The sequence below is a fragment of the Ammospiza caudacuta genome, chromosome 7 (genome assembly GCF_027887145.1).
Source record: "Ammospiza caudacuta isolate bAmmCau1 chromosome 7, bAmmCau1.pri, whole genome shotgun sequence".
NCBI lineage: Eukaryota > Metazoa > Chordata > Aves > Passeriformes > Passerellidae > Ammospiza > Ammospiza caudacuta.
The window spans coordinates 36,883,123-36,908,133 of record NC_080599.1 but is presented as its reverse complement, the minus strand read 5'-3'; the positions used below and the strand labels follow the sequence as shown (position 1 = coordinate 36,908,133).

At 39.7% G+C, this 25,011-nt stretch overlaps 2 protein-coding genes across 7 annotated transcripts in view; both read right to left on the bottom strand.

Moving 5' to 3' along the window:
* The window catches only part of ZZZ3 (zinc finger ZZ-type containing 3), a 55,201-nt gene extending 50,576 nt beyond the window's left edge, over positions 1-4,625 (bottom strand). For 2 of the 4 annotated variants that reach the window (XM_058809071.1, XM_058809074.1), the window contains exon 1: positions 4,533-4,606. The gene's annotated coding sequence lies outside the window, so the exon portion shown is untranslated. Of the gene's footprint in view, positions 1-4,086; positions 4,129-4,532 lie in introns of those variants that run through there. The other 2 variants (XM_058809075.1, XM_058809072.1) reach the window with 2 other exon arrangements.
* A 10,341-nt stretch (positions 4,626-14,966) lies between these two features.
* Positions 14,967-25,011, bottom strand: part of USP33 (ubiquitin specific peptidase 33) — a 35,791-nt gene continuing 25,746 nt past the window's right edge. For 2 of the 3 annotated variants that reach the window (XM_058808949.1, XM_058808948.1), the window contains exons 18-24: positions 24,691-24,817; positions 23,817-23,986; positions 22,351-22,432; positions 20,943-21,051; positions 19,230-19,332; positions 18,448-18,516; positions 14,967-16,211 (exon numbers count right to left, since the gene is read on the bottom strand). In XM_058808949.1, coding sequence (XP_058664932.1) covers positions 16,054-16,211; positions 18,448-18,516; positions 19,230-19,332; positions 20,943-21,051; positions 22,351-22,432; positions 23,817-23,986; positions 24,691-24,817 — 818 coding nt within the window. In that variant the 3' untranslated portion in view covers positions 14,967-16,053. The remainder of the gene's footprint in view (positions 16,212-18,447; positions 18,517-19,229; positions 19,333-20,942; positions 21,052-22,350; positions 22,433-23,816; positions 23,987-24,690; positions 24,818-25,011) is intronic. The other variant, XM_058808950.1, reaches the window with a different exon arrangement.

Sequence of the window (25,011 nt, the reverse complement as noted above, 5' to 3'; positions counted from 1 at the left end):
ATATCAACAAAAAGCAGGATGTTATAATATATGTACCAACAGGTAAACTCTCAGGAACACTCCCTTCCTCTCTGACTTTCAAATTTTCTAACTTAAGTGTTTTAAACAAAATCAGAATCATTCTTCTTTGGCAAAAAAAATCAGCTACTTCTCATGATAAGATACTATTAAAATCCCACTTCTCTGCTACTAACATCATATAAAGATGAGCTTTTACACTTCTTACTGATACTTGGTCAGCACATATGCACCCCCCAAAAAACCAAATATTTGTGTTTAAATACTGTATTTAAATCTGAACTAATAGCAACATCTTTAAAATCTTGGACAAATTGTCTATCTTGCCCACATTCACATTCCTTTGTCCTGTGATGAGGTTCAAAAGACCAGAAAAACTGGAGAGCAGCTAATAGCAATCCAAATCACTGCTACAAGGAGAATCAACTCTTTTCTGAAGTAACAAGAGACAAAGCAGTGAGCTGTATGCAAAGTAAAAATACTGAAATTCAGTATCAGGTAAAACTTTACCATGGGGTGAGTGATGGAGCTGCTCAAACAAGCAACACAAGGAGGAGCTCTGCCATCAGAGGGAAGGATCCCAGGGTGCTTCCAAGGGCAGGGGATTGGACTCACTGAGCTTTTTGTTTATCTGTGTTTCACTGAATTCATTATAAGCATCAAAACACTGAGGTAACTCTAAAGAACAGTTATTGTAAGTTAAGCTACTAAGCTTTTGGACAGAAGATACAACCAACTGCCTGTATAAGGGAAAGCAATTAAATGCAAACTGTTAACTAATACTGAAATTTTGAACACAAACCATACAAATTATCAACCTACAAACCCTAAGTATTTTGATTACAAAGCTGCACTCCATAAGGAAATATTTTTAAAGGTCTTTTTGTTTGGAACACAAATGTCCAATAAGAACACATCATTTCATGTTCAGCTCTGCACTTCTGAAGTGTCTATAAGAGTTACTCAAACAGAAGGAAGGTTTTCAGAAAACTGCAACTACCATGATGGTTCTTTTACAACCACAGCAGTTTTTCAACCACAACCCATATTTACAGTGTTCTTAAAACTGGAACAATATACCCTTAATTGTTAGAGTAAAGTTTACCAGGAGCAAATTCTTATCAGCAGCAGCATGACTTACAGCAAAGAACACTTAATTTGGAAACTTAAAAAAAAAAAGCCTTACTACAGAAGTGAGAAAGTTTCTCAGTTTCTGCAACTTCACTCACGCCTACAGAATCGACAGAATTTTTCTTCTTCAAGGTTTTTAAGGACAAGGTCTACAAATATCTGTCTGGAATAATACAATTTGTTTTAAACCAACCTGAGAGAAAGGGAACAATAGGTCCTACAGTACTGCATTTCTAGAACTGTGAGTGCAATCTCTATATATGGATGCAAGTGCCAAATACTTGATGAATAAATTCTCTCTTGCAAATTTGGTTCCTTATGACCAGAGAGACCTAAATCATCAGTTCCCACGCAATGCAAAGACTTTGGGAAAACCAAAACAAAGCAAACCTCAATAGATTAGTCCTAGACATCTTAAAGAGGGGTTGGGAAATGTGAAAGATAATTTAAAAGAAGAAAAAAAAAAAACCAAACAAAACAAGAAAAAAAGCACAACTGGAAGCAGGGCAGACTGCAAAGACTTCTGTTCCAGCTTCCCCAGTACTTTTAGAAATGTCAAGAAACACATTTCTTATTTCCCTTACGGTAAAACAGCAGAGTATAAGTCGTTCCACTTTGTATCAACCACACAACTATTATTGATCACAAGTCAACCTAAGTACCTAAAATGATCTGGAAGAACCAGTCACAGACAAACTGACCAAAAAACTCAAGCAGCCAACCAAAAAAAACCCAAATAACTTTAATCTCCTGGAAATGGTGTGAGTGTAAAGCCTTCATTCTGTAGGAGACTAAGGACAGCATATCTCACTATGTAATCTCACTACACAAGTATGTTAGAAACACTGATAAACATCAGAGCAGTCACATGCTGCTCAGCTGTAGAACAAAAGCCCTTATTAGGACACATTCCCAAATTCTGTGAAATAAAGATCTCGTTTTTTTGCACATTAAGTCCATAATAACATCAAGGCAATGAATCACATTTGCTATTTCTCTTTTTCCAGAAATGTTAAAAGTGATGAGACAAGACACATGATTGAGCTCCATCACTAAATACCTCAATAATGAAGCTATTTAATACAGCCTCTCACTTAGCAATGATACACTTGGAGAATGCAAGGCAAAGGAAAAATCATTTCACTTAGCACTGGTACAACTGAGAATTGCAACAACTACCTATGACAGACTAAACACCAGAAACAGAAATGATCAGCAGTATTTCAATGTAAGGTCATTCACTGCTGCTCCTTACTGACACACACGGTTGCACTCCTCACAAAAAGCCTTTCAATTCGAGCCTGTACATTCAAAGCATAGAATTTTTCTGGGGAATAAACCTGACAGTGCTGGAAAAAGCCTGAAAGCAAAGTTGTTTAGGTTCTTAATGACTTGCTAGAAGTCACATGTCAAACTGACTTAACTGCTAAGCCCTTCTAAGGTAATGGGAAGTTTCTTCACTTGAGTGACAATTTTCAGATGACAGGGTTTTTTTTGAACAAATTTCCTACATACTCTTTAGAGAGATACATTTTTCTCTGCTGCTGTTTAACATATACCATGTTTTTTCCACTTGTGATTAAGCAAGTATTACTACTATTAATGCAAAAGACAGTACAGTAAGATTAAAAGATGCTTGAAAACAAACTACAATAGCACCTTGGCAACTTCTTTTCTCAGAAGTTACACTTGCTTATGTAAAGAATCAAATTTTCCTAAGCCCAAACCTACCAGTCCCTGCTAATAATCCTTGGAGCAGCTACCATGGGAAGCCAGTATCCAACCACAGGTTAGAAATACACCCAAAAAGCATGTTCTTAAGAGGTTGCACAAGTCGGTATTTAATGTAAAATACAGGGTACACGTAGAGCTTCACTTAAAAGCCTCAGTAAACAATCACTATGTAGTGATTAGTACAGTATGACAATATCAATGGAAAACATGCAAATATATGTACAACCATGGAAGAACTACTAGTTTTTTTAATAACTGGAAACAAATTTACAAAATAAAATTTGGAGCGCCAAAGCCTCAAAAACATATCCTTTAAAAAAATTTAGCAGATTAGCAAAATACTCCAAGACTACAAAACCTGCCAACGTCACTGGATAAAAACAAGGATAGAATACAAAACACCATAAGGAAGAAGAAGAACCATATGCTCTCCCTTAAAAAAGATCAGGATTAGGAGACAAAGGGAATATAGCTGAGCCGGGACACTTGGATACGACTGGAATAATTTTTTCTAAACACAAGAGAAAACAGAACTGCATGTTACAAGTTTGTGCTGTAACGGGACATAAATCAAAGCCTCCATCTAGAGCAGACTTGGGATGTTCAAGAGCTCTCTTTCGGAGCTCTGCATCCTCAACCATGAGCGCCCGTGTCCCTGCGGGGCAGGAACCACTTGGGCTGCCCGGGAGAACCCGGCCGGGAGCGAGGGCACAGCCGGGGCAGGGCTGCGGGGCAGGGGCGCAGGGCAGGCCGAGCCGGCGGGACACCGCCGGGGGCCCGGGGCCGCGGGGTGGCCGAGGAAGGGCCCGGGAGCCCCGGCTGCGAACAGGGGCCGGCAGCCAGGATCGGGCACGGCCGGGACAGCGCGGGGGGAGCTCGGGGACAGCCGCTGCGGGGGTGGCACGGCGGGGGAGACCCGAGGGGCTCTGTGGGACCCGCGGCTGGCGGGCCTCGGGGACGGAGCAGCGCGGGGGAAGCGGCGGGACGGGGAGAGCCCGACGCGGGGGAGGGAGGGGGGGGCGGCCGCGGGGCAGGCACGGGGTGATGTGAGGTGAGGCGGGGCAGGGCCGGGCCGGGGGGAGGAGGCGGCGGCGCGGAGCCAGTGGCGCTCCCCGGGGCGCGCGCCCCGCCCGCTCCCGAGCGCCCGTTCCGCGGCGGGAGGGGCGGCGGGTCCCGGTCCCGCCCCCGGCCCGGTACCATTACCCAGCGCGCCCAGCGCCGCCGCCATCCCGCACCCGGCACGCTCCCGCAGGAGCCGCGCGACCTCGCGAGACTTCCCGCCTGCCTTCCTTCCTCGCCCGCCCCTGCCCCCGTCTCCCGCCCCGCGCGCACCGTGCCCGCGCGCGGCTCAGACACAACATGGCGGCCGAGGCGCCGCGCACGTGCCCCGGGGCCGCCGCGCCGGGCGCGCGCACACGTAAAGCCGGGGGGGAGGCGGGGCCGCCGCGCACGCGCAGGAGGCGCCACCGCGGGCCAGCTGATTCGAACGGGGCGCGCGAGCCGCCACCTCCTCCCCGCACGCGCTGGTCACGTGGGGGCTTCCCCCGCTCGCTCCCTCCTCCTCCTTCCCCCTCCCCGCGCGGGTTCCGAACTCGCCGCCGCCCGGGGCCCCCCCCGCCCCTTCCCCCGGAGCCCGGCCGGGCCCTCACCTGGCGCCCGCTCCTCGGCGCGGCCGGGCCGCGCAGCCCCGCTCGCTCCTTCCGTGCCGCCCGCACCAGGCGGCGGCTCCGCACAGCGCCTGCTCCCCTCAGCGCGGCGGCGGCTCCTTCCGCTTCCTTCCCCTCCCCCCCGCGCTGCGGCGGGACCCGCTCCCTGCAGCTCCCCCTGCCGGCGGAGCGCGGCGGCGGCGCGGGCCGGGAGCGCGGCGCGGCCGGGCAGGTGTCAGTCAGTCTGTCTGTCTGTCTGTCTGTGCGCCGGGGCGCCTCGAGGGACGGGGACAGCTCCGCCCGCGCGGGCGGCGGCAGCGGGAAAGCGAGCGGCTCCGGGCGCCCGCCGGCGGAGCGGGAACGCTCCAGGGCTGCCGGGACACGGAGCGCGGCTCGGGGGCAGCGCTCGCTGGCTGGAGGTGATCCTGCCCCCAGTGCCAGCTTCGTGCCCCCAAAGCGGGACTGCTCGGTTCGCAGCTCCTGAATAATTTCCACCACGGTGTCCCGACTGAGCTCAAGCTGTGCCGCAAGAACAGGCTCTGTGGGGTACTCCAGCCCTCTGGGTTATGACTAAATATTAATCGATTGTGCTTTCAAATTTCTTCCTGTAGTGCTGCTTGGTTCTCAGCCCACCGGTGTGCGATCACCAAGAGTTACTACTGCCTACCGCCCACAGCCTGCTCTAATACATCATTTACCTGTACTCCTACAGAGACAACAAAACTACTGTCTGTCTGACTATTCTTGAACTTCTCTTTGCTTTTTTCCTGAAACACCACAGTTAAAATGCATTTGGAAGAGTTTTGTGTAGACAAGAAACACAGAGACTCACGTTTTCTGTTAAATGCTAATGAAATTCAAAAACCTTTCTCTTAATAATAATTAACATTTCTAGATTGCTGGAAAATCCTTAGGTAAAACAGTTTTCTGTAACAGAGTTAAGTATTGAGGAATATTTTCAGTTGCTTTTAAAGGTAGCTAGTGACTGTATTCAAGTGATAGATACTTTTGTTAAAAAAAAAGCACATTTAATAAAATCCTAATTATCCAAATTGCAAGTCTAGTCATACAGACATTCCTTCTGCAAAGTCTGCAGAAAAACCTCAGCAGCTTTTTCCACCCTCCCAAGCAGTTCTCACTTTTCCCTACATCTTGCTGACTTGGAAGTCTTCTGTGATCAAATTCAAACCAACAGAAATCCCACAAGAGAGAGAGAGAGAGAGAGAATTTTCTCTCGATTCTGTGCTGCACTCTCACAGCCCTGCTGTGCGTGTGCCCGACAGGAGCGGTGCTCTCATTGCTGCAGGAGCACCTGTGTGCACTAAAGCGCTCTGCCTCGCAATCCATTTAGAAATATGCTCACTTAGCTGAACAGCTGCAATGGCTGAGGATATTATTGCATTGCAGACAAGCCTTAGTGCTTCCACAGGAGAACTGAGGCTTCTGCTCAGCTGCTTCTCAGCAAAATCGATTGGGTGTTTTGATGGTGGGTTTTTTTCAGATTTCCGTGGCCCTGCAAAGACGCAGTTGAGCAGCAGACCTGACCGACTCCAGGGGCTGCTGACACGGGAGGCAGCACTTCCCCCATCCCTGCCCCGCAGTCCTTCCTACTGCCCACTCTGCTGCTCATCTACACACACACTAAACCAGCTGGAATTCCTAAACCACCAAGAATCTGTTCCTGTTTCTGGTGTGTTCGTTTTCATCTAGAAATTAAGCTGCACACCACAGGGGTGACAAGAGCCAGCATGAGAGACGGGGGAGGGAATGCTGCCAGTAGAGGCGAGGAACCAGGCAACCCTCCTTTGGCACCAGTAACTTTCTGGCAATAGGATTAAACCAGCCCGACTATACTGTAACCACACCCTACACCAGGATTTGCCTTCAATTCACACTTAAATATTAGGTTCTGCCATCTTGCCTAAGAAGCAGGGATGCCTAGTGATGGAAGGTTAACAAAGACCTGCTAACCTGCTAATGCTGGATGTTTGAGGTCATGGTTCCTGCTAATGAAAGGGATACTCCTCAGGCTCTTGCCCCACCTCTGCACCCTCCCTGCTTTTCCCTGGATTTAATCCAGCCATTGTGTACCTGTGTACCTGTGTAGTTTGGCTCTGTTAACCTTCCAGAGGAAAATTAACAATATGCAAAGAAGAGAAAGCAGCCCATGTGTAGTAATGCCTGAGATCAGGTGCATTAACACCTCCACCCAAAAGAATTTACATTAAAACCTGGAGAAACCTGCTTTGTTTGAAGCTGCCTCAGGCTCTACATCTACTCGGATGTCCCCACAGTTCAAAATCTTTTTCACCCACTCGTGCTACCCTGCAGCCCCCTTCCCTTCAGTATCCTACAGCAGCTCTGAAATAATTCCTAAGTGTAAAGGAATATACTCCTGCCTAGCAGCACCACACTGCTTTCTCCAACACATTTTCACTTCCAGTTGGTGTCCCTTGTTCCTCATTTACTCTACCCAAACTATGTCACCTCTCCAGTTCTTGTGGCTGCAGCTTCCTCTGTGCTACAGCATCTATCTTGTACCAGTAACTGGTACTGCATTTATTATGGGCAGCTTTATAAGGCAATAACAAATTCTCAGGCTTCATCGATGTTGGTAGTGGGAAAAAAATCCCAAACCACAAAACCCAAACCACAACAAAACCACCCCCTATTCTGATCAGGGGATAATGGTGTTAATGACAACTTTTCATCAAGTTACAATGGGACAAGCTATAAATTAGTAGATCAGACCCTTCCCAAAGAAGCATTTTCTACAAGAGCAGAAGCTTTATATCCCTCCGTGTTTGTGGGATGCCTCAGCTCGTATTTGTGCATGGAGAGTTGCCAACATTACAAGTTCCAGCTTTGATGAAGCTGTGACACAGCTCCTGCTTTCAGCAGCAACATCACTGTTCCCACCCATCTCAATCCCTGAAATTGCTTGATTGCTTCTCCTATTATTAGAGCAAATAATATGTGATTGTTTTTTTCCTGACAAAAGATTAATGAAACCCACTCGTTGGAACTCAGCACAATGGAGAAGCTGAGCCTAAGGACATCTAGGTTAGTTGTGACAGCTGCTCTGCTCTTTCCCCCGTGCCCTCCAAAGAGCATTAACAGGCTATTACTGGTTCCTGCCCCAGCTCTGCTTCAACGGGGCTTATGTCCTTGGCTACAGCTCTGCATCTACACTGGCTCCTCAAGAGGGCACGCAGGACAAGGGAGATTATGGCTCAGTTCAGCTCCAGAGGCTTATTTCATCTGACTCAAGCCTTGGACAGTGAGAATTTTCCTAAAGCCAGATTAGGTTCTGCTGGGTCAACTTCCATGGCCCAAACCTAATAAAGCATCCTGGACTGGATGAGAGCTGGCTCAGCACAACACTTGGATATCTCTGCATTAATTACTTCATCACCTCAATAATTTTGTCTGTAGGTACTTTAGGGGCGGCACTTTGGAGAAAGAGAAGAAAAAGTACTTGCATTCTTGTAGATAGTTACAGAAGATAAAGTTATTGAAGGATAGTTTTTGTTGAGACAAAAGGAAACAAAAAAAATTAACAGAGTTTAAACAATTTTCTGCTTGAATACATGACATCCTTACACAATCATGTAATATTGTTATAGGTCCTCTGTTTTGCTCAGTTCTGCCTGCTCTATTCCCTGGAGACCTCCACATTCTGATTTTTTTTCCCCATTAAAGCTGCCATATATAAAGAATAAATATGAGAAAGGCTAGATTGCCCTCAGTGAAATGTTTCCACTGGTTTTACCCGAAGCAAAATCCTTTAGAGAAACAATTCTGGTTTGTGTCTAACCTTTAAGAACTATTCTGCCTGAAGACATACTCTACTGATGCATTGAAGTGTGGAATGCCTGGGTTTTATGCCTTTTTTTGGGGAGGGGTAGGAACAAGGTAGGGGGAAATAAAATTTCAGCCCTTCATTAAAGAGAACTATCTCCAGTCACTGATAAAGGGTAAGTACATTAGACAATTCACAAGTCTTGCAACCGACACAGATTGTTGCAGATTTTACTTTAGTTACTGAAATTAGTCATATTCCATGTTGAAAAAGCAAGTTACCAATCACAGAAGTTAATTGAATTTTGGAAGTTATTATTCACATTTTCTGTCTATATATTTAAAGTAGAGCCAATCTAATTCAAATTGGTCTAAGAAGCTGCAGTGAAGTAATCTAATACTTGTTTTTAATAACAGAATTAATTAGACTATATTGAGTACTATGCATAAATACCCCTCACATATGAGGTATTCCCATTTAAATGGCTTTTTCTAATTTGAGTAGAGGCTTCAATGTCAGGTCGATATGAAATGACAGCAAGATTGTAGTGCATTATTAAAAAAAACATTCTAGATTGCAACCCAATAAACATAAAAGCTGCACACCAAAAGGAAGATCTTTGTTTTTCAGAATGTATTATTCTTCTTAGCTTTTACTACTCAAGAGTGGGTTTTTATACTTCAAAATAGAAATACTGCTACCTTTTTCAACCAACTGTATCTTTTTTAATTTGCTTCACTACAGTTTCTTCGAGCATGTTACTATTGTAGTGTCTGAAATGTGACTTGGGCTTCAAGAAAACAACAATTCAGAGAGTTCCATGTTCTGGGACATTTTACCTGTGTGAATCAGGGAAGTTTTGACTAAACAGGATGAAAGGGTGAGCTGGACCTGTACAGGCACAGTGGTTTTGCCTGAAGCCCACATCACCTCCATTTATCTCCCTGGAGCATCCCCATCAACACAGACTCGGAGTGAGTTTTGTCAGGGAGTTTTAGTCCTTACAGATGTTATCAACCCCTGTCCAAACAACCCCTTTTATCTTTCCTCTCTCCCACAGAAACATCCCTTTGTTACATGTTTGGGAGCACTCTCAGGTAATAGTGGCTCTGCATTAATGTTTTGAATTATGCATAACCTACATGAAGGTGCATCAGGTCACAGAAGATGCCTGTTACTATTTTGGCTACCTTAATATTCCTTCAGGTCTTACAACACAATAAAGGGCTCTGTTGTTACTCTAAACAGTATGTAGAATGTTCAATGTCAGAAAAACATTACACTAGCAGTTTTCAAGTAAGATAGAGGTGTCTAAATAAAATAAATAAATAAATAGACCTGGCACATTTCTGCCTAGCCTTTAGGCCCATTTCCTCCAAACAGAAAAGCTCTTCAGTGACAAGCTTGTGAATTGGGCCCTCTCATACAGGATGTGAAAGATTTAAATGAAATTTCAAACAAATTGCCATCACATAGGAGTGAACCCCAGCACCACTGACAGTTTAAGAGATTGCTGTTCAGGGCTCAAATCCAGAATGACAGCAGACCCTTTTCAGATTTAACTTAAAGGCAGAGCAGAAGCACAGAGACTGCCTCTATCACATGAACCTTTTCCAACACCTACAGAAAGAGCTTAGCAAGACCAGTCTCTGCACTTGAGTGTGCTAAGGTAAGGTCACATATGAAGCTCAGATTCCTACTGATCAAGTTCAAAAGACAGATTATCTCCACTACCCTGCTTGGTTGGACAGCAAATTAATTATACTACAAGCAAACGAGGTAAAAGAGAGCATATTTCCCTTACTAAAAATTATTCAGAAGACAGGGCACTCAGAGTTCATAGCTAATACATGTTTTATTTCTTGCCTCTACAGTTAAATTGTAAACCTTGGTAGTACATGAAACACTAAATTGAAAATACTGTCTACGTGAATTAGTAGCTGCCAGTTCATTAGCACTTTGGCATGCATGAGTGCATTTCTTTTGTTATAAATGAAAATCGCAGAGAAACCTTACTTCTGGTGCTAAAGAGACACAGTGTGCAGTGGTGGAAACAAACATGAATTCACAGTGTGAGCAAGTGCTGCATGTTCATTTGGGTTTGGCATTTTAACAGACACCCAGGGGAGGTGGGGAAAAAAAAGGCAGTGTATCCCCATGGTAACCAGGACATCTTTTTTTATAATGTTTAACATGTTTAGCATGTTTAACATTAAACACACCAGACAGAAAAAAATTAGTCACCTAGAGAAATATTCATTTCTGAGCAAAACTATTCATGAACAATAAACATGAAAAGCTCTTGGCTGTATCCTGTGAGATATGAAACAAAAATTGTTATTTTTCATTTCTGGCAGCTGACAGTTTATTCTAAGCTATGAATCAAATGCCTCCTCTCTTCTGCCCTCTTTGTTCTTCTCAACAAAGTACTTTTAGATTTACTTTCTCATGTGCTAAGTTATTCCAAAACCAGATCTTACTAAATTTTATGTATAATAAATTGTTTGTGATCTCCAAGTGGGGAAGGAGGAACATATCTGGAAATGAAATCTTCTCAACTTGATTTGTGTTATGAAAATATTTTGTGGATGATGACTCCTTTACTTTTGTACCTCCCATCCTCCCAATGACTAGGAAGAAAAGTACTTTAAGATTCACTACCATTGCATAAAGGCATCTCAAAACTGCATAACAAACCAGTGTATTCCTATTATGCCAGCTTTACTTTTTTACTGATGGTTCATTTTATACTTGTATATAAATCAGCCAGTCAAGTGTCAGCTGTATTTTTACATGTCCATTCAACAATCAGAACTTGAAGTTTTAGGTAATCAACTCAATCTTGAACAAGTCAGAACAGAGAATGAATTATTTACTTGCTTATTCATCTAATCAACATCCTATTTCAGAGATCAAGTTCTTAATGCATTTTTTAAAGCCCACACATACACCCATGTGCAACCTATGTGGGAAACTTGCCATCAAGTGACTTTGCATGTTGCACCACTATCAGTCCAGGTGCAGAAAACCTACTGGACACTTCAGTGATGTGTTTCTCTCAAATGGACTTTCTTTTGCTAGCTGCATGTCTGAGCTGACACACAGAAGAGAGAAAAGTTCTGAGATAGAATAAATAATTCCAACTTTCTGCAAAAACCACGACTCTGCCATTGTAAGCAAACGTGTAACATGAGATGCATAAGCATATTTTATCTTGCTGTGGCAGTGTTCACTGGTTTCTATGGAGAAGCAGACTTGTCACCTTGTTGAATGGCTTAAAGCTAGCCTGAAGCTTACTCTAAGACAAGACATATGTTTTAAACAGAGATATATATGTAATATTTATATACTAGAACATATTCAAGAAAACAAGTTACAGCTTTCATTGTTAGTGAGAATAGCACTTCTAAAATTTTACTGAACAAGGCTCTTTTCTAATCTCCTAAGATTCTGAAGGCTAATATAAACCAAGTTTGTTTGTAACTGGATTAATTTCTGTGAATTAACACTAAAAGTGGTTTGTCTTTCTCTGTGACACTTCAGAAACCCAGAAGTCTCATTTTGCTTCCTGCTATTAACTGTCAGCTCTGGATGGCTTAAGTATAGAGGGAAGCCAGAAAAGCCATCTGTTAGGAAGAATGAGAAAGCCTAGTTGTTTTACTCATTTCCTGGGCAAAATGAAGACTGAAAGGTTTTCAGTGAGAAAACTGCTTAGACTGCACTAAGCCAGATGTATATAGGGAATTCAAAAGGAATAAACGAAATAGAATTTTCTTAGTTCAGTATAAAACAGTTGTATGGCAAATATGAAGAAAGCACTTGGTCCCTTTTAAGCAGATAATATCTAAGTTTTTCAATAAAATTTACAAATCCCAGGCTTGCTTTTCCAAATGAACTTATATTATGAGTAATGGGGTACTAAAAAAAAAAAAAAAAGTCAAATGTTAGCAGTATCATCAAAAATAAGTGCCTTCTGCTTTAGGAAAAGTAGGATGTATAGTGCTGGAAAAACCCAGTCACTATGTAAGTTCTGAATCTGAGAAGAATTCTTAAATAATGCATTAGCATAGCACATCAAATTACATTAGATTTCATAAGAAAAATTCAGGACTATTGAACTGTGGGCATATTGAACTTTTGCTTCACAAATGAAAACCTCTTCATCCACATTATAATACAGCCAAACACATTTCTAACATTTTATGCTTTTTTATCTTCTCTTGAAACAAGCCATTACTGATGGGAGGGCTGACACCCACTACAGCAGTGAACTGAGTGTAAACCAACCTTTACCAAATGTAGCTACTCCAGGTCACTATTCCAGCATAAACCCCAAAAGAATGATTGCAGTGACTCTAGCCATAGTTCAATTAAGATACTGGAGAAGTAGATGTTGTGCATTTTTATACACGTTTATATACATACACATAACTTTTATATATATTTATATATGTATGTATAATAATAAGTATATGTGTGTCCCTATAGACAGGACCAACTTGGATGATCCCTGCAGAAACACCTTTCTGGACTCCTCAGTTTAATCATTCAGCAGCCAGACTACTTAGCTCTCACCTTTGAAACACATTACAAAACTGCCTTATTTTACTACTGAGTAATTCAGCTCTTCTGCTATTCTTTTTCCCTCCAATTACACTGTTCAGCTACATTACACAATATCTGAAGCAGTCTCCTCAATATTAGGTTTTCAGATGAACAATTAGTTATATTGATTGCAAAAAACCTTCAGAAATTTAGAGAAATGAAGCTTTGAGCTGCCAAGTCCCTGACACCCACCACAGTTTTCCCCAGAAGAGAGGATTCAAGTTACCACACTGAACTGCAGGCTTCTAACAGCTCATATCTAGATTTCCAGGCCTACAAGGAGTCCACTGGATTTTTCTCTTCTTGAAGTGACAGTTTCTCTGGCACACAAACACACTGCTGTGTTTCCTCAACTTGAAACAAATGAACAAAGAATCCAAATAGTCTGGTGAAAGGCTTATGGAAAAAAAATAATTTCCACAGGCCCTTCCTGAGATGCATTCTTTCTTGGCTACGAATCATGACAGCTTTTCCCAGTAAAGGCCTCTCCTTTACCTATTCTCTGAATTATTGCCTTCCCTCCAGCTACACAGACCATCCATCTGGAGGTCTCCCACACTGCCTTCCTTGAAAAGACTACTTCCATTTCTGTGACATAATACCCCTTGTAGAGCTCTCAAAGGGCTGAAAGCAAGACAGTCATCCCTTTGGAACTGTCTTAAAACACATCTATTTATCTCTGCAAACAGAGGGGTTTGGTTTTTTCTAAGTATGACAGAGTTCCAGTGGGGAGATGCCTTTTTCCACAGTGACAAAGGCATTTCACAAACTCTGCTGCTGTAAAGAGCCTCCTTACTGATCTGTATGCATCACAGATTATGTTTGACTATGGTCAGACACTCAGAAGCAAAGACCAACTAGAAGACTCCCAGATTCCTGAAATCAGCTTCCTAAACCCAGCACATGTCCCTACTGCTAAAGCTGAGGCAAATATCTTTGCTTATCTCAGAAAAAAACTGTTCAGTATTAACCAGCAATTATTTACACATTGGAAGTTTTGCATTTTCAGCATTCTTTTAAGGGAGAAAACGACTTCTTTTTCAACACTGATTCTTGTTGCTTTTCCCTTAAATAACCTCAACTTGTATTTATCATCATATAGCATTCAAAACTGGGAACAGTACAGATGAGATCTCAAACCAAGCACAGCACCAAGTAGAGCAGAATAATTACCTCCTGTGCCTCACATCTGATAATTTTGTTACTATTACCCAGAACAGGTTTTGTTTTGGTATCACTGGGTCTTAAGTCTTAGTCTGATCTGCTGTAATGTTCAGAATACTCAGCACAGAACTGCTTCATTCCCTGACAAGCTGATGCCCCTAACACTCAATCCATTTTTCCCTTACAAATTTTACAAAGCCAGTCTGCTCTACCATCCACTACTAATGAAAACACTGAATAAATTTGTAAACTTGATCACTGTACTGTGCTTTAACCAGAGAAATAGTTCCAGAGTTTCCAATTTAGAACGTTGTGTAAGAAAAAATCTTCTAAATCTTCTATTCATTGTTCTTTATCTTTAGTATGTTAGAGAAACTTAAATCAAAGAATTTACCAAAAAAAAAAAAAAAAAAAAAAAAAGACTTGAAATAGACTTGAAATCAGACAGTCAGACAGTAGCTCACAGGCCAACATCAGCAAGTTATTAATGTCTGTCCATAAGCAAGTTAACTTTACCTTAATCAGTAACACAAGTCAGCAGTAAGCACTTGATGCTTTGCAGGGGTAATGTGATATTAGCTTCAAGTTGCTTTATCTCCTAACATCAAATCACATTTACAAATACTTACTGTTAGAGGATATTCTCTCTAGGGCTGTTATAGATGACTTTTGAACTAGAATAGCATGAAGTCATACAAACCAGTATGTTTTTAAACTACATATAGAATTATTCAGAGGAAGGTTATGTCAGCATTTTCTTACTTTGGAACTAGAACTGTCAACATCATTGTCTAAACTTAAAATGGTCAAAAAATAATTGTATGGGTGTGAGAGCAGTACCACAGCATTACTTCAAAGGATTTTGTATTTATATAATAAATGAAAAACATCTAGGAAAGCTCCCCCCACCTATTCCACAGTTAATTTTGGTTTTTTTATTGATCCAGTCTTGAATAATGCTGCTTATTTGGTAACAATATCAGGCAAAAACATGAGCAAGTGTCATTCTGCATTCCAATATGAATCATTCAATAAAGTTTTGCAATATATACATTTTATCCAGCTTCTGACATTAAAGGTCATCATGCCAATGAAAATTCTTAACAATACAATAAAGTCCTTCAAATATAAATGCTTACGAATGTAATTCAAGAGACCAGACAATTTAATTTTCTGAAATTTATATCACTCATATCCATAATAATTTTACATTTCACACTTCATGCTCTCAAATGTTACCCCAGAGAAGATTAAATCTTTTTGCCACATATACTATTAAAGACACTAGCCATGTTTATAGAGTTACAGAAGACTATAATAAGATGTAAAATTTAGTAGTAATAAGTTATGACATTTGCTGACTAAACCATTATTCAGTCTACCCTAATGTTTGAGCCACTCAAATACAATAAGTATTTCGATGTTATATACTACCCATTTCATATACTTACAGTGCAAAGTAAAAGACAATTTTTTCCTGAGCATTTAGGAAATGAAAATCCTTTTTCTTTATGTTTGATCACAGTCCATTTAAAATATACTCCTCACATACCTAGGCTTGTCAAGACTGTACAATTAAGACAGGCAAAAGTTTGTAGATATCAGAAGCCCAATCAGGAATCAGAAGGGTTACTGAACATCTCTAAAATTTGTCCCTGTTTTTCAAGTCTAAGGATATAATAGGATTTTGAGTCTTAGCAAAAAATTCAGAAATTACATTTTTCCCATAGACCAAACATTCCAAAATGTACAAACCACATGCCTTCCAAAACAGAGAAACAGTCGCTATTTAAACAAATTGCAATACATATTTCAACTTACTATTCTGTAGTTAATGTAATGCCCAGTGAGCTGTGCCTCCAACAGACATAAGAGAATAAAACTTTTAGGAATGTGTTTTGGGCATTTTGTAAGGAAGCTGGATTCCTTACAAGTTCATCTTTTCCTCAATAGCTACAGACCATGAGTTTCTAATTCAATCTTCTCTTCTGTTTGCAATATATCAGGTTCTACTGGAGGAACAGGTGGTCTGAGTATAATCTCTGGACCTCCACCATATATTGACTGAAGAAAATTCCAAGTTTCTTCTGATATTTGTCCAGAATCTGCACCTGAAAAATTTTTAAAATTTTATTACTATTTAAATCTTTATTGATTTAAGTCCAGAACAGATACAAAATGCAAAAAAAAAAACAGATTAAAATTTAAAACTGTAAGCATTCAGATCCAAATTTAACACCATAACCTTTATTTTTGCTTTATCTTGCACCAGCTGCCAAAACAAATTACCTATTTTGTGTTAGTTTTGTACTTCTTAATTCTTACAACTATCTGCTCTAAATTATGCAGTAATTGCAGAAAACACATGAAAATTCTATGATAAATATCTTATCTAATATCTACCAATCAAGCTCACAGCCAGTAAATCTTGGGACTCAGGAAACAATGACTCATATTATTATAAGGACATCAATCACATCACTTACACAGTAAAGTTCAAGGACTCAAGATTCTTGCTTCATCACAGAAATTAATACTGATATTAAAGAACAAAATTATGAGAAGCACAGTGAAATTCCCAGAGACAAAGGACTATTATTAGGACAATGAGAGCTCCAGCAATGCTCCTGTAGCACTGATGGGTCAGCCTGATTTCATTCACTGGTTAAAGTCTTTGCTTATGATCCCATGCTCTGGCTAGAGGTTTGTCTCCTGTCTCAAGCCAGCATCCAACAAGCATTGCTGATTGTCCACAACTTTTTCCAGTGGCAAAGACAAGATGCATCAGCACATCCCCCCTCTAAGTTTTAATACAATGATCTGTCAGATACTGAGGGATTTCCTCACATTAACCCACAGAGAGATCACATTTCTGCTCTACCAGAATAAGCCTTTTCTTTTAGCAAATCAAAACCCTACTTGACAGTTTTCCTTGACAGCCTTATTAGACATTATTAATTTGTCTTGTTAAGCTTGTTTCAGCACCCTCATACTTTAAAAAAAGGAAGTCAGCCCTACAAACTTCTCCTCCTACCTCCTGTACTTCTCTGTCCTCATCACCTGCTGCAGTGGTGCTTTGTATGTTTAGAGTTTCTACAGGGGAAGGGTACAAAGAGCTGCATGTTTGTTTAGCTACACAAACTCAGCTATGCAAAGCTTCCTCTGGAAGTCACCATGCAGATCCCATGCCAGTACTGATGATGTTATGCCTCACTTCTACTCTTTTACCTTCAGGCTCTCAGGAAACAACTCCACCTCTGCAGGCATAGGAGTAGATCTTCACTCACTCATCCAGACTGCAGCCAGTCAGGTTAAACTGAACAGGCACAGTGAACTCAGGCACTGAGTCACAGAAATGTGTAGTACTGGACCCTATTTAGGGGCATTCCCACCTCTTACAAGTTATCAGAAAGATTTTCTACATCCTATTCATTTTTATTTCTACGCAAGCTCTAATTTGTACCAATGTAGCTGAAAGTAAACCAACAACTGGCCAATTTGCTTCAAATTTAATTATATTTCAAATTGATTCAATTAATTAAATCATTCAAATGCTCTAAAAAACTCATGAGTCCCAAAACTCATTGTTTTTAAAATAAACTCTTGACATTCTACAGTTGGTGAGGTTTATGGTAGGTTTATTGGTATATCTAGTGTATGCTGATGCATTAAGCAAAATTGGGAAAAAATCCAGTTAAATAAATGTTAATCTTATTGATGCAGATTCTTCTTTTAGGCTGAGCTGCAATGAATTTAAAGCTTCCTAGAACGTCTAAAGACTTCCTAAAGCAGGACATATAAGAATGTTTTCCTCTGTAGCTATGAATTCCAAATAAATGACATTGAGCATTTAAATCTGAAGATTAATGAAGAAATCTGTATATTTGCAAAAACTTCACTAACATGCAATGTACAGTATCAAATGACTTGCAGAAAAATGAGCAACAGACTTTATGTACAGTGGTTTTTCTCTCTCTGTGAGATGTTTTTCTATTCAAATTAGGTTTCAAGATTCAAATAACTACATACAGATACAGATATAGAACAGTCTCCCAATTTTGTTAAGAAAACCCCCATCAAACCAAGTGATGCAAAGCCAAAGCACACTTTCTCCATTTTCAAGTTACTCTTTAAACACCTCCTACACTCTCAACTGCACTTGGATTAGTCTATTGCATATAGTAATTATTCATTTTCAGAATAAAATGGTTACCCAAAAATGGGCACAACACAGATTAATTAGAAACTGCCATTCATTTTATTGTAACAATAAATAAATTTTTAAAAATCATAAATTTCCCAAACTTCCAGCAAATGCATAAGGCTGCAGCAATATTGGACACCTACCTTGTTTCAGCACAGCATTGCCACATTTTGTTACTGCAATCTTAGCATTATCAATGGGGCCAGGAGGATCTAGTGCAATAGAAAAATTATTAAAATTGGGAGAGCTGAAAACAAACAGCAGGTTGGAGGTTCTATTTGCAAAGGAAAGGAAAAACAGATCATTTGCTTCTTCTACAGTTTAACAGTACATTCTAAGTTGTTAAAAGCTAATCACATTTTAATTAAGAACAAGTTTTCCAAAGCATTCCTGATTACAGTTAAGTCTTCAAGCAACATAAAACAAAAATTAATCCTAATTCTTACCCTTACCAAAGCTGTCCCAGAGCACACTCTGATAAGATTGTAGAACAATTTATCAGTTTCCATTTAAAACTTTAGAGGCATCTGAAGTCAGCTAAACTGACATCAGTACAGTTGTTACTGAGCTGAGTTTACATTTGACAAGGTCACCTTTCCTCCAGAAGCTGCAGCATCATCCATCAGTTTGCACAACAAAATCCATTCCCTCCTGTACTTAGAGCCAATTTTCCTGCTGCCACTAACAGCAAACATCCTGCAAACAAGCAATATTCCTCCCAACACCATCCCATTATCCCACTGCTGTCAAGTATTTTACTAAGTTCTGTAACCTGGATGCACTGTAACCTATAAAACCTGTGCTTAGATATTTAAGAGCTTTCTTTGCCTTTGCTATCTGCTCTTCCTACAGTTTTCTACCAAAGCAGGAACAAACAACAATACAACAGAAGATTACCTAGATTTTGAAATGGAGCACAACTTACCACTGTCTTTACCCTTTACAAAGCCTTCCCATTCTCTGAACCAGTGCATGCTGATGCAGTAAAACATTGATGGAGATTCTTCTTCTTGGAATGCTCTATTAAGCTACAGGGAGAAAAAAAAACCCTCAGGTTTTCTGCCCTTTCATTTCTTTAAACTACTGAATTCTTTGAACTGTGCTAACACCATACCATTACACTGTAACAGAACATTTTAAAGAATCACTGACCATAAAAAAAGTAAACACCTGGTGAACAGGTGAGATGAGATTCTGAAGCAGTGGTAACCTTCATATTAAAAGCTGATTTACTGTTTTGTTGAGAAATTACTTTTGTTTCCTAAAAACAGCAACAAGTTCTTCTTAAGCACAAGTGCTTACTCATCAAACACTAATAGATAATTACTGTGAAGGCTGAACTTTCAAGTCGCAAAAAAAGCAGAGATCTTATTTTTGTAAAATGAAAGTGGTTTGAAAATCTTCTTCCATAATTTTATGGAAAACTCTTTGTGTGATGAACTGTATCTTCATCTGTGTTTCTTTTTCCTCAAGTATTCTGAGCAGATGGCACTACAATTCCAAGCAAGGCACAGTGAACTAACACACTGGGATTTTTCATGACTTACAGATCTTTTTACAACGTTAAGAAGAAACAAGCAAAAAGTCACTTAAACCTTCAAACCATTATCTTTTTAGCTCTGTAATAACACAGCTACACTTCCCCTTTGAAGTCATAAACTTAAAGCATCAACACAACTTCTTGAGGTTTCATATAGAGTAAGTGTTGCAATCATTCCCTAAAGCCATCTTTATAGAGAACAATAGAATTTTCTGTGTACTAACCAGTAACAATAGTTGCACAACAGTGCACATATAATCACTGCTTTTACTGGGAAGACACTGACTGCTAAAAAGCAAATGGGGTTGACTCAATGTCATGAATAATAATTTCTATCCCATGATAATCCAGAGTAATGAAAATTTCTAAAAATTTTAGAAAAACATGGAAAATATGAGAATCTCTGAAGCATGATTAAAGGACAAACAGAACTGAAAAAACAGAGTCAGTTCTGTTTTTCTTCCTTTCATGAGTTGAGATAGCAGAAATGGAACTCCAGTATCTCTGCAGTTATTTTCAATGAAAACTTCAAAACACATTTTGGTTTAAGAACATCAAAATCATTACCTCTAGTTATTTTACTATTCAGACTCAAGCACATAATCCTCTAACCAGGGAAAATATAGTAGCTCCTTGATATTAATTTTACAGATCCATGACAATACCAACATATTTACTTCACACTGAATCACTTACGTTTGTTTATATTTCTAATGCCTTTTCTTTAAAATTAGAACTAATGATTTCCATTACATTTTTCTTGGCACAGTATTATTACACTTAAACCATATCAGGCTGCACAGAACAGAGCACTGGCAGTGTAACTGCTCACATGGCTGTTTCCATACTATAAAAAAGCAATTTAAGAAATACATGAAAAATTTTCTCTAAGTACATTTTCACCTAAGAGTTATCTGGGATTTCACAAGAACACTACTGCTGCCATTAAGAGAGGTAGGGTGGTATACAGGTATAGAGATATTTAATAAAGTCCATTTGTTACAGGAATCCCTTGTGCAATTCTAGTAATCCCTTGGGTCTAGTCATGAATGTCAGGTGCTGGCCAGTAGCAGAATGAATAAATGTGTACTGTTTTACCCGTATAAACATTTCCAATTCATTTTTCCTTCTTTTTTCAATTCTTTCAGACTCTATTTGGCAGGTGTGACAAACATACAGATGGTTAACAGCTGGTCCTCCTCCATATCTGCAGAAAAAGTAAAAAACCCCAAACAATCAGCCTTGTGGAAAACATCATGTAAAAAGATCATGCACCTGCAGACGTGGCAAATGTTAGTATGAACAGAAGGCTGACACATGCCAGTCACAGTGATGCCAATAGCCATAGTTTATTTTCTTAGTAATATTCTGTTCTCCATCCTAAGACCATCTTGCAAGTTCTGACTGCCTCATGCCAGCACAAACCATCTCAAACTCATCACAGACTTCAGAAGGAGCTGCTATGGTTAAACATGTCAGTGAGCAAGTATTGTTCAATATACACCAGGCGAGATTTTACCAAAGAAGATTCCAATTCTATTCTAAGAAACAACCTATGGAAATTCCAGCCAGTTCTGCCTTAAACATGTTCCTAAATCCCACTGCAGACTCCTCATTAGCTTTGCTACCTCCCTGACCCCAGCCTATAAACTTATTTATAGTCTTGTTCTTAATAGGTTATTCTTGACCCTTCCCTCAGGTTTTTGTTGTGTGAAATTATATCCATGGAAATCTGCAGGGGCACTGCTCCTGTGAAGGCTATTTTTACATACAGAAAATGGATAATGGAAGAAAAATCCAGTACATCTAGGAAAAGGGAAATAAACTGCAAATACCATTGTTTTTATTTTTTACTTGTGTGCATCAAAACTTTAAAACATCAATAAAAAACTCCCCAAACCCTCAGATGTATCGTTCAGGTAGCAGGATATTACAGCTAAAAATATTTTATGCAAGGGGAATACAGAGTGTTGAAAGCCATCAGCAAAGCTCTTCTGCAGCTTTTTGTTACTTTGGAATAAGGCATAGCTTGTAAGAATTCTTGCTTTGTAAGCAAGCACTCAAACCTGACTGACATTAAAGTGTGGGGCAGTAACACAGAACACTTAGATATAAGTTATTTTGAAGCAGTACTGGCAGCTGAGGCTATGGATTCAAAGCCAACATAAAAGAAAAGCTGTCTGCAGCCAACAAGAGAACAGGAAGCTGATACAGAGAGCTCTTTCAAAAAACCTCTGCAAAGTGTACTTTTGCTGACCTACTTTGTGTTATTTCATACATACCATCCATGTTTACTGCTTTAATATTGAAGCACTAACCCAATAACATACTACTCTCTGCAGTCTTTTACTTTGCATAAGGAAATGATATAAATTGGCTGTTTGCAGCCCCTTCACTCAGCTGGGTGCCCAGAGGACTGTCTTTTTCCTGAGCCACTAATTCTAAAGTCTGATGCTTGGCTCTCAAACTATCACTGGATTTTTCCCAATTACAGCTCCAAAGTTACCTGCTGTACAGATTGTCCCATATATTCTGAGGTAGCATTACAACAAGGTCCTCTATGAAGTTAGCTTTGTGTGGAGGAACACCTGCAAAAGGAACAAAAACAAACAAACCCCCCCAAACAATGAAAAAACACTTGTGGGTTTTAGTGAGGGGAGGAGACTATGTTACAAGTCCATAAATAAATAGCAAACAGAACCTTTCAAGGAATTCAGAGAAATTACATTAAATAAATTTTACCTAGGCAGAATCTATTACTGTATTTAGAGACACCACTGATTTTAGTCTTTTATGAGGCTGAAAAACTTATAAAAAGCAGAAGCAAACTATATGAATGGCTGAAGTTAAAGGGCTAGAATCCATTTTACATAATGAGTTCAAAAAGCTTCTTCAGGTATACAGTTAAAATGTCAGGATGATTAAATATCTTGATTATGCATGTAAACACTAACAAACTGTCTACTCAAAATTCACTTATTTGCTGCAGACCTTTTGGAATTACTTCAAACAGCATGAATACTTGAGAGAAATTTTGAGGAAGGCAGAAATGGAGGGGCTTGCAGAATTAGCAGTGTTGAGTTGAAGCACATGGTAAACAACAGTGGACTATGCAGGAATTCTTGGGAACAGGGAAAATCAAGTACTTGGGCACTTGTACATCAAGAGTCATCTGCTGCAGCCCTGCAGAGGGAAAGCCAAAGGGCTCACAGGTACTCTGCAGATGGCTACAGGGACACAATCATCCTGTGTTAAAATTTTGGTTCAGCAACAGGGGCAGCACCTCCACCATCCAATCCACTGCAATTGTACTTTTATTAGAAAATAGGTACTACACAGTAATGATTTCTTGGATTGTTAGCACTCAAATATGGCTATTTCCCCAAATGTGTTTTGCTTAGTGCAATGCTCTTATTTTTGTTTTGTTTTTTTTTTTTTTTTTTACATGTAGCACAAGGTAAAATTTTTATGCTCCTATACAAAATACACAGAATTACTACTTGATTGTCACACTGCTATGTACTGGATATGCTGCATCAGCTCAATTTCTTCCAAAGCAGCTTTCAAACCTTCTCACTGCTTATAGCCCCAAGCTGAGAAAATAATTTCAATTTGCAGATGAAAGTATTAAGGACGATGATATAGTGACAGGATGTTTTAAAACGTGAATATACATGTTTAAGAAGCAAGCAGACAAGAGGAACTGTTCCTCCTTAAGAATCAAGAAAGTTTATAAACAAAATCAAATGTGCAGAGAAAAGAAAAAAAAAAATAGGACAACTTCACACAGTATAATTTCTACTTAGTCAGCTACTAAAATAAGAAAGAATTTACTCAGAAGTTATAATTTACCAAAGAAATTATAATATGAACTTAGCATAGTCGAATTCCTTTTATTAAAACAAGTATACACCACTGCTATAGCTAGAAGTTGACAAATTATTCTTAAATGATTCACAGTTACAGTCTCACCTCCATGAATACAGAGAAAGTCGTTATTTGAAATTGGTCCTGGCTCTGCAAAAGTCTTGAATTTATTTAACCACTGCCTGGAAACATAGAACTGCAGAAGACTTGGTTCCATCATATTCAGCAGCCCTGATATCCTCCGTCTCTCTCTCTGTGCTTCTTCACTGCTCTTTCTATTACAGAAACAGAAATCATTAAACAAATACAGATCCTGTGTACAGTGCAGATAACTTTTATGCAACTCTAACACAATGTATTTTGCAGCCAACTTTTAGTGGAAATTTGATCTTAGTACCAGAAATTTAAAATCTGAACACTGTGTTGCTTTTATTATCTCAAGCACAGAAGTTCCCTAGGCTGAAGATGGTAATAACATGACTTTTCACCTTTCATTTAAATTCTCAGAAACAGAATAGCATATAAAGAGCATTAAATTAAATGCATAATAAAATGTATAATACAATGGATTAAATTACAATACATTAAAACCTCTATTTTCCTACATCCCATCCATCTGATAAATACTTTGGACAATTCCGGTTAGAGCTCTAACAGTTAAAAACTTTCTGTGTGCAAAAGCTCCCTGTGTGCAGAATTCCCTTCCTCTAACTGGAAATAAAGTGTCTAGTTCTTTATTGATGCCTCAAGTTCTCTTACTATGCAGATTTCATTTTCATTTTAACATTAACACTTTAGCTCTCACAGAGCAAGTGTTAAGGACATAACTGAAGGATTAAGTTTTTCTCCAGCATAGGCTTTTCTCATTGGTCAAATTGTTCCATTATAATTCCCACAGGGCAGCTAAATCTGAAAGCTTAAAAGGTATTTACATACATAACTCATAGGGGTATGATTGTACTTTTGATGTCTTCCTTACCTGTAGAAGAGAACATAAGCTTCTGCATTTTGCACTGTGGATTCTGATACTTCTGTGACACTCTGGTCATCAAACTCATACCACAAGTTATTTAAATTGTTGCGACAATAAGCTATGTAATGTCCACCTAGGGTGCAGGAAGCAAGAGTTAGCAAAGAGGGTCTAGAGCTGCCATTTTACTCTGTAACACATGAAAATTAACTATGTCATAATAAAATCCCCAAGTCTTAAATGGGAGAAACAGAATTGTTAGCAGATATGACTTCGAAATTAACTCCTGTTAAACTCAACATCAGCTTTTATCTAAATTTCTATTAGCTA